Raw genomic sequence first — 9,506 nt, forward strand, 5'->3', positions numbered from 1 at the left:
TTGCTAATAAATGCACTTTAAGGGACAAAATAACTTGGTCCCAAAAAGGTTTACTTTTGTGACAAAACATTTGGTCTCAAAAGGTTAGTAATTTATCACTAAATGTCTAATTTTGTAGCTAAAAATAAAATAATAGCACTTTTGGTGACAAAAATATTTTGTCCCTAAAAAGTGATTTTGTCCCTAAATTTGTCTCTAAAACCTTAATTTCTTGTAGTGTACACACAAACTAGAGTTTACAGAATTTGTTGGTAGGATTCTCTTTTGAGAAATCTTATCTGTCTTTATACATGTTGTGTATGGTTCTATGACTGATTTGATTTTGCGATACGTGTTTCTTGACTTATTCTTCTCTCATTCATTTTTTGCTATGAACACAAAAATCAAACAAGTAGTACATTGGAATGGATAGGATGTTAAATGAGACGTTAGTGGGAACCATCCATATCCATTGTGTTTGATTCTGTGATTGATTTATGTATTCCTAAACTCATTCGTTTTTCAATTGTTGTTCTTCTATTGATGAACACAGGAAGGCAAGGAGGAAGGCAAGCATGCTGACGAGTCATTGTACTCATGGAGCCAGAAAAAAGGAGGATTCAAGGCTTGCCTATTTGTTTATGGTAAGAAAGATTGTTTGAAGAAAATTGTTTTTGACTTGATTACTATTAATACATATATAAAACTAATTACTTTGTTTTTTTTTTCCCCTGAAGCATTGTCGACCTTGGACAGTGTTGGATCCGTTGCCAACATGTCCATTTTTGTTCTTTACTTCAAGAATGTGATGCGATTCGATCTGTCTCAGTCTGCAAATACTTTCACAAACTACATGGGTTCAGCTTTTTTGCTTACTGTCGTGGGAGGTTTCATCTCGGACACTTACTTGAGCAGACTCACCACATGTTTGAGCTTTGGACTACTTCAAATTCTGGTAAATAGTGAAATTTCACACCCATGAATCTAACCGCCAGCTCGTGCACTGGGCTACCTACTTTTTTTTTTTTTTAAAAAAAAGAAAAAATCTCAAAATTTAGTGCTCCTAATGATTAGATATTGCACGTTCTTCTCTTTGGTTGGTCCTTGATTATTAGCTCAATTGATTCATTCATGTTTGATTTGCAGGCATTGACAATGATCACGATCCAAGCCTTCTCGAAGAAATTACATCCTGAAGCTTCTTGTGGGAAGTCTACTTGTGTGAGAGGTGGTGAAGCACTCATGTTTTATAGCTCCCTCTGTTTGTTAGCATTGGGAGGAGGTGGAGTTAGGGGGTCCCTTGCACCACTTGGGGCTGATCAATTTGACCCAAAGGATAAAAAAGGAGCTAAGGGTCTTGCAACTTATTTCAATTGGTTATTCCTGAGTATAACCACAGGAGCAATTGTGGGAGTTACTGCTGTTGTGTGGGTTAGCATGAACAAAGATTGGTCATGGGGTTTTTTAATTGGCACAATTACTTCCTCTCTTGGTTTTATTGCTCTTGCCATGGGAAAGCCTTTCTACATTACTCGACCTCGAAGGACCAGTCCTATTACGAGGGTGGCACAGGTCTCTCTCTCTCTCGCTCTCTCTCTCTCTCTCTCTCTCTCTCTCTCTCTATGTATGTATGTATGTATATGACGTTGAAAAATTCTAGGTACAAGGAAATAGAACACATACAGTTTACAGAAAATGCATTGTCATTGAGAGTCTACTAAATACACTTTATGTGCCCTTTTCTATGTTCTAATTATGTGTAGTATTTCTTATACAACATTGTTAAGAAATTATTATTTTTACTTGTGTGGCAGGTTATTGTGGTTGCAATTAAGAATAGAAGGTTAACACTACCAAAAAATCCTGAAGAACTGTATGAAATTAATGATAAAGTAAGAGACCCTTCAGAAGAAAAGGTTCTACATACTAACCAGTTCAGGTAAGAACTCCCCTAAAAGGAAAGGTATTTGTAGTACTACAAACTCTTTGCACAATTGGTAAAACATACCATTAAAGTCATTTTCACTGGCACCAAGGATCCTCTAGAGTGAAATTTTCCTAAAGTTTCCTAGAGTGCTATATTGTGTGGTTGAGATTTACTGGCAAGTCACATCAGAAAAAACTGATGTGACTTGCCAGTAAATCTCAACCATACACTGTAGCACTTTAGGAAACTTTAGAGAAAAATCACTCTAGAAGATCCTTGCTCTTTCACTGGGGGTGAAACCTATGAAGCACGGATATGGGTACGAGTACTGGTACTGGTACGAAACAGGTACATCGATATGGTAAAATTCAAAAAAAAAAAAGAAAAGATATGGGTATGGCTTGATACGTTTGAAAGAAAATATTTATTTTTAATTTGGAATACAAAAATTGATTAAATGGTTTAATTTCAACCTATAATTAACATTTAATGCCAAAAGTAAAAGTATAAACCAAAATTAAATGTTATTATGTTAAATAACTTACAAACCATAACTTAATTTTAAAATCATATTAAGCATAAAACTAAAAATAAAAAAGAAGTTTTGTGAAATGAATTTTATTTCTGTAGTAGAAAAAAATATTGTTTCGATTGAGGTACGGTACAACTTGAATATATACTAGGTACGTATAGGTACGTCAAAAATTAAGAATTTTTTTTTTTGAATACGTGTTTCATATATCTGGTACGTATGCAGAAATACCTTACGCCAGTAAATATTCGGTACGGGTACGACATATTTGTTGAAGAATTCATGCTTCATAGTGTGAAACTCAGCGGGATCGGATGGGTTGAGAAGTTGTCCAAGCCTAATTTGAATTGTGCTAAGAATTGCCCATGTCTTCCCAAGCCTAGTTTGCAACCCGAAATTGTTTGCTCAAACCCAACTTGAGTTAGGCTTGAATTGCTCGAGTTGCTGGACTTGCCTACAAATTTCAGATTGGGGTTTGGGTTGCTCAGGTTGTTTGGTGTCTCTGCCAAAGAACACCCTAAATTTAATTTGGGCTTATGAATTTTTGCCAAGCTTGCTTCGAATTCAAACATATGTTGCTCCAGCCCTAAAATTGTTTGGGCTGGGCTCGAGTTGGGCCCACCTAAGTTGCACCCTTAATTTTCATAGGTGCTTATTTGGATGGCATAGTTTGATGGTCATTCCTCACCATGGTAGTAATATCATATTGGGGAAAATTATCTGCATTAAAATCTAGCAAACTCTGCCTATTTGGCAACAAGTTATCTGTTTCCTAAAAATGGAATGTTTTCAGAAAACTTGTTCGACAAACCGCACTAAAACTTCCAATTTTGTGTTCACATCCAAGATTAGCAGACCTCCATTAACTGTCTTCTTTTAAGTTTATGAATCATAGATGCACCATTTTTTTAATATTTGGTTATGCTTTCTAGTGATGTTAAAAACAACCATGGTTGCGTAACCGATTATTGTTGTTAAAATCAGGTCACTAGACAAGGCTGCCATTCTTCCAGATGGTAAGAATCCAGATCCATGGAAAGTATGCACTGTGACACAAATTGAAGAAGTGAAGATACTAACAAGAATGTTTCCCATTTTAGCAAGTACAATCATAATGAACACATGCTTGTCCCAATTGCAAACATTCTCAGTAATCCAAGGCTACTACATGGATCCACAATTAGGTTCTTTAAAGGTTCCTACAGCCTCAATACCAGTAATTCCTCTAGTTTTTATGTCCATTCTAATTCCTGTCTACGAGTTCCTTGTGGTCCCATTTGCAAGGAAGATCACTGGGCATCCAGCTGGCATCACTCAACTTCAACGCGTTGGAGTTGGGCTTGTTCTCTCCGTCATTTCAATGGGTATAGCTGGCATTATTGAAGTGAAGAGAAGGGATCAATTCTTCAAAAACCCGAGGAAGCCCATTAGTCTCTTCTGGCTTTCATTCCAATATGGTATTTTTGGAATTGCAGATATGTTTACTATGGTTGGATTGTTGGAGTTTTTCTATAAGGAAGCTCCATCAGGAATGAAATCAATGTCCACTTCTTTTGCACCACTATCGCTCTCTTTTGGCTTCTTCTTAAGCACTGTTTTTGTTGACATTGTAAACTCCATCACCCAAAGTGCTACTCCAAGCAAAAAAGGGTGGTTGAAAGGGCAGACCTTGAATGACAGTAAACTAAATCTGTTTTATTGGTTCCTAGCTATCCTTAGTTGCATAAATTTTGGAAACTATCTCTTTTGGGCTTCATGGTACAATTATAAAGACAATAATACTACAGAATCCCAAATGGAAACGAAGGCTTTGAACGTTTCATCGTGTACTTCCAAAATCGAAGACACCAAGGAGGAATCAAAAGTTCGTGAAGAATTACAAGAGAATAAGGAATCTCAAATGGAAACGAAGGTTTTGAGTGGTTCATCATGTACTTCCAAAGTCGAAGATACTGAGGAATCAAAAGTTTGCGAAGAATTAGAAGAGAACACAGAATCTCAAATGGAAACAAAGGTTTTGAATGGTTCATTGTGTACTTCCAATGTCGAAGACACCAAGTAGGAATCAAAAATTGGTGAACAATTAGAAGAGAATACAGTTGAGAATAATATGTTGGTGAAGAATTAAGGCTTGAATCGAATATTCTCTGTCTCTGTCTCTGTCTCTCTTCTTTCTTTCTTTTAATCTTTTAATTTCCTCCTACTCATACACTAGGGATTTTAATTGTTTGCTGAATGGTGTTTCTGTAATAGCTAGGGACTTTGAATGCATCAATCAATAAGATCAGCTGCTATTTTTTTTTTTTTTTAATAAAAAAAAAGAGTCCAAATAAACTGTTTTTATATATAAACTATATCCAATCGATGGCGTGAACTATGTCCCTTCATATTAGAGATTGTTAGTTGGATATTCTGGCAGATATGACATACACACACAACTAAAAAATTGTAACAAACAGGAGAAGAACAGAGAAGCAAAACAAGGTTGTTTTTATTTATTTATTTCTTTCTTTTAATGATAAGGAAGCTCTCCAAGATAAACAAAAGTTCATTTTTTTTTTTGGTTTTTGATCCAACATGTACATGAAGTATTTATACATAGACATGACTCACTGTTTGGTTTAGTTTTTGACAACTGTTTTTTGTGTTTCTTAACTTGTAGTCAAATTTTTTTCATATTTGTGAAAAAATCTAAAAAAAGTTTACTAAAGACATAAAAACACAAAAATATGTGGGTTGACTAAAATATAAAAAAAGTTCGCAAAATACAAAAAAAAAAAAAAAAAAAATTAAAAATTAAAACAGTTTTTGAGTTAAAAAACCCAACAAGTTCAGTTGTTGAAACTTCTCATTTGATAATAATGTCTTGGTAAAAACATCAACTATGCTTCTTTGTTTTTGGGTGAATAACTATGCTTCTTTGCCAATGCTACATGGCTGATTTGTTGTCACAAAAAAACTCAGTAGCTTCTTCTTGTTTCTCACCAATGCCTTCTATTCTCTCAACCAAATGATTTGAGACATTGCCATTGCAGCTGAACATATTCAGCTTCTGCTGAGGATTGAACAATTGATTGTTGTTACTTTGAAGACCAAGAAAACATACTAGAATCCTAGAGAAAATGGATAGCCAAAGCTACTATTTAATTATTTAGTAGTTTTGGAGTATCAGGTTGCATTACTTACGTGATGTTTCAAATTAATGATGTACTGGGAAATTTGATGGATAGGACATGGAGATTTACTTTTATTAGGTAATTAACAAACAAAGTGTTAATTAATATACTCGAGGGAATGTTTACTCATTACCAATTAGTTTTGAGTTTGATACTTTAACGTGATATTAAAGTTGGGTCTTGAGTGATCTCCAGTGAACTAAACCTCTGTCCGAGTCTATTCTCTCGTCACTCATGTTTTGTCACCTCCACATACTAGCCGAACTACATGTATGGGATGTTTTAACACAAAAGCAGGGTTGGTGTAGAGATTTTAAGGGCCCAAGGCAAAGTTTTAAATTGAGGCCCTTCATATATTTAAAAAAAAATAAAAAAATTCATTTATTTAAAATTTTTACCCTGACGGTGTATAATAAAAATTCAAAGTTAATGTAATACGAGTCATACTTAGAATGAATGAGATTTATAAATATATTTTTTTGATTTTGTTTTAAAGGAAGAAACAATTTTTTTTTTTTATCAAATTGAGAATCTTGATGAAAATTTTAAAAAATAAAGCATTGAAGATAATTTTTTTTAATCAAATTTAATAAAAAGGGAAATTTGGGATATGAAGAGAATTTTTAGAAAGATTTACATAAAAATTTGATGAAAGAGTTGCAATAATTCATATCAAATCAAGTTTTTTACTCAAATTTAGAATTAAATTAGATGAAAAAAAGTAATGAAGAGTTGGAGATGCTCTAAAGACCTTTAATTTAGTTTGTTAAGTTACATTAGTTGGTTTGGACTTTTATTTTTAAACCTACCAACACCATATTTCGGGCCCTTAAAATTTAATGAAATTTGAGACCCAAGGTAGCACAGCTTGCTCGCCACTTATATTGTGTTTGGTTTGGGGATTTGAAAAGAAAAAGAAAAAAAAATGTGAGAAACTAGGTGAAAATAAGCATATTTTATTCACATTTTACCTACTTTTTTTATTTTCCTTTTCAAATTCTTTCTCAAATTTCCTAACCAAACACAATATTAAGATGTACAGAGACACTCAGCTTAAGGTGTATAGAGACATTCAGCTTTTCCCGTCTTCTTTCATTAGCTTCTCATTTGCAATTGAAGTATTCCAACATATAATTTTTGTGAAATGAATAACCCGCCTTTATCTTGATTATTTTGTTATGTGGTTTAAGTTAAAATATTTTTTTCTTATCAAATTAAATTTTAATGGTTATTTGTCTTCAATTAAATCATATTAATTGAAGTTAAAAATTTTAAGAACTAAATAGATGAAATAATAGTTTTAACAATGAAATAGAAAAAATAGCAATAATTCAAACGATAAAAATGAAATCAAACCAAAATTAAATGCACAGAGGACCTAAGTAAGGTATAAACAAGAGAAACGCCAAAATTAGTTTTTTATTTTTTTATTCGGAAGAATTAGATTAGTTAAGTTAAGCATCCAACCTACAAATTAGAGCATTATAACAGTTTCTAAAAAGCAAGCTAAGCATGGAAAGGTCTAAGAATCCACACTTAAATTATTTCATTTTAAAATAATAATACTTCTATCTTTGGTTCATAGGTTGAAAATATTTTCAATTTCATGTAAACCAAAACCCTCGAGTAAATCAAACACATTCCACCAATAAAGACACTATACAGAATATACATAATTATTCTGAAATCCTTATATTTCAAAAAAAAAAAAAAAAAACCTTTAAGCCTTGTTGTATTCATAAAAGTACTCATGCGTATGAAAAAGATACATTGTAATAGAGGATTATTATTATTTTTTCGTTAGAAAAAACCAAAGAGAACGCATGCAATTGTACCCGTACCAAATAGGTATGAAATACCAATATTACCTTCCTATCCTTTTAAGTATTGACATGCTTTCTGTGCATGTCAGTGAAGTTGTCACTTCTCCTCTCATAGTGCATTGAGCTGCACTGGTTTTGTGTTTAACTTTTTGTTTTTCTTGGTTTTTTTTTTTTTTTTTCCTAAACACCCGTGAGTTGTGCATGTTAGTGAAGGGCAAAAGTGTCTTTTTGCCCTCTGCATACTCAGCCCCAAATTCCTGCTCAAACATTGTGAATAGTATAATTTTTTTTTGCTTTTTTAGTGATTTTTTGACTTTTTATCTTTTTTAGGTGATGCCAAACAAGCACTTAGTCAAAACCTCTCCATTAAACCCTTGTTTGGTGAAAATGACAATTCAATTTATTTTTTTTCATAAAAACCCAGGCGTAAACACATAATTGAGTAAGGATAAAGTAATATATATATATTTTCTTTCTTAGATAATATTGCCAGAGTAACATGTTACTGTGAGACAAAGTAACATGTTACTATCAAATAGAGTAATATGTTACTGTTACTGTTTACATCAATTTCAACCGTAATAATTTTTCTTTTTAAAAGAATTTCATAGTCAATATGGATCTTATTTGATAAATCTTGATGAGAGAATTCTAAAAATATTAATTTTATTAAAAATCGGCATTTACATCAAAAGTTGTATTATTTAAAATTTAGGCCTTGTTTGGCATAATCTAAAAAAGCTAAAAAGTTAAAAAGTCACTATCCTATTTAAGTCATATCACTTCTCTAGCACATCACTTAAAATCCAACCTATACCCAACCCATATTTCATAAAAAGTCAAAAAGTAATCCCAAACCACCCCTTAATATTTTAATAATAGAGATATCTGTTAGACTTTTTAAATTTTTTTTTTGTACTTGCTCTTAATGTATTGAAATTTTATTATGAAAAGATTTTGACCAAATCCCCCAATATACTACTGGTTAGACAAATAATTATTATGTTGTCATGTGCAAAAAGCATCTAGTTTGATTTGTAAAGCGTGTCCGAAACCAATTACTTAATCATTTGTCAAAATAACATTCCATATTCTTTATCAAAAGCCTTGAGTGTCAAATTGCTAATAGAGTTGTAATTCAGATAAAAGAATCCAATAGAAACTAATGTAATTTGCATTAAAAAATGTGACTAGCTTCATTGATTTTGCAAAAGATTGATATATTGATAAAAATACCTGTTTTTTTAATCTTAAAAAAAAAAAACTAGTCACTATCAATAATTTTAATTAAATTATACAAAAATCCACTGTTTACAATGGCACACTCTCACTTAGAAGATACAGAGGTTCTCAATGGAATAAAATCACATATAGAATTAAAATACAAGAATTGGATATTCAAATGAAAACAAAACTTGTTAAATTGGATTATGGAATTTTTCTTAGGTAGCTGATGAAGACTTGTAAAGGCAGTATTTTGGATTTTCCTGCTCCTTTAACCTAGGAATTCGCGATGTGAATGGATTGGGAGGCAAAAAACATACAAAATTAAGGATATGGTAAAAATAGATAAAGTTGTGTTTCTATAAAGAGAAAGATAAATTATAGAATAATATGTCCATAGACAGAAAAAGAAAGATAAATTATGGAATAAAATTTCAATAGACTAGTGTGATAACAGAGTTGTATAAATAGGTCTCTTTTATGTGCACAAAGGCATCACCCACTTCACAAACATTTGGTCTCTACACCATCTAACTACAGACTATGGTGAGTCTTAGTTCATTCAAATTCTCTTTCATCTTTTTTTCTCTATTCAGTTCTGTTATCAACACAGAAACCAAATACAAAATACATATGGATAAGATTTTTAAATGTTGGGGGAGCCCACTTTTAAAAAATCTTATCTGGCCATATACAATTTTGTAATCGGTTTCTGTATTTCTGGACTTGTTCCTATCTCATTCATTTTTGTTACAGACAGAAATAAACACAATACATATAAATAGACAAGATTTTTTTGTGAAAAACTTGTCCATTCACATATATTCTGTTTGATTCTGTGATCG

General features: G+C 32.1%; 1 protein-coding gene across 1 annotated transcript; it reads left to right on the forward strand.

Annotated features, from left to right (window-relative positions):
* The first annotated feature begins 538 nt into the window (after positions 1 to 538).
* LOC145807495 (protein NRT1/ PTR FAMILY 4.5-like) lies at positions 539 to 4,789 on the forward strand. Its single transcript, XM_082905829.1, has 5 exons — positions 539 to 623; positions 717 to 934; positions 1,126 to 1,551; positions 1,794 to 1,918; positions 3,423 to 4,789. Exons 2-5 carry the CDS (start codon positions 755 to 757, stop codon positions 4,498 to 4,500), a joined length of 1,809 nt encoding a protein of 602 aa, XP_082761955.1. The 5' UTR covers positions 539 to 623; positions 717 to 754; the 3' UTR covers positions 4,501 to 4,789.
* Positions 4,790 to 9,506: the final 4,717 nt, after the last annotated feature.

Source organism: Camellia sinensis, chromosome 14 (assembly GCF_055761805.1).
Source record: "Camellia sinensis isolate YWXY chromosome 14, ASM5576180v1, whole genome shotgun sequence".
NCBI classification, from domain to species: Eukaryota; Viridiplantae; Streptophyta; class Magnoliopsida; order Ericales; family Theaceae; genus Camellia; species Camellia sinensis.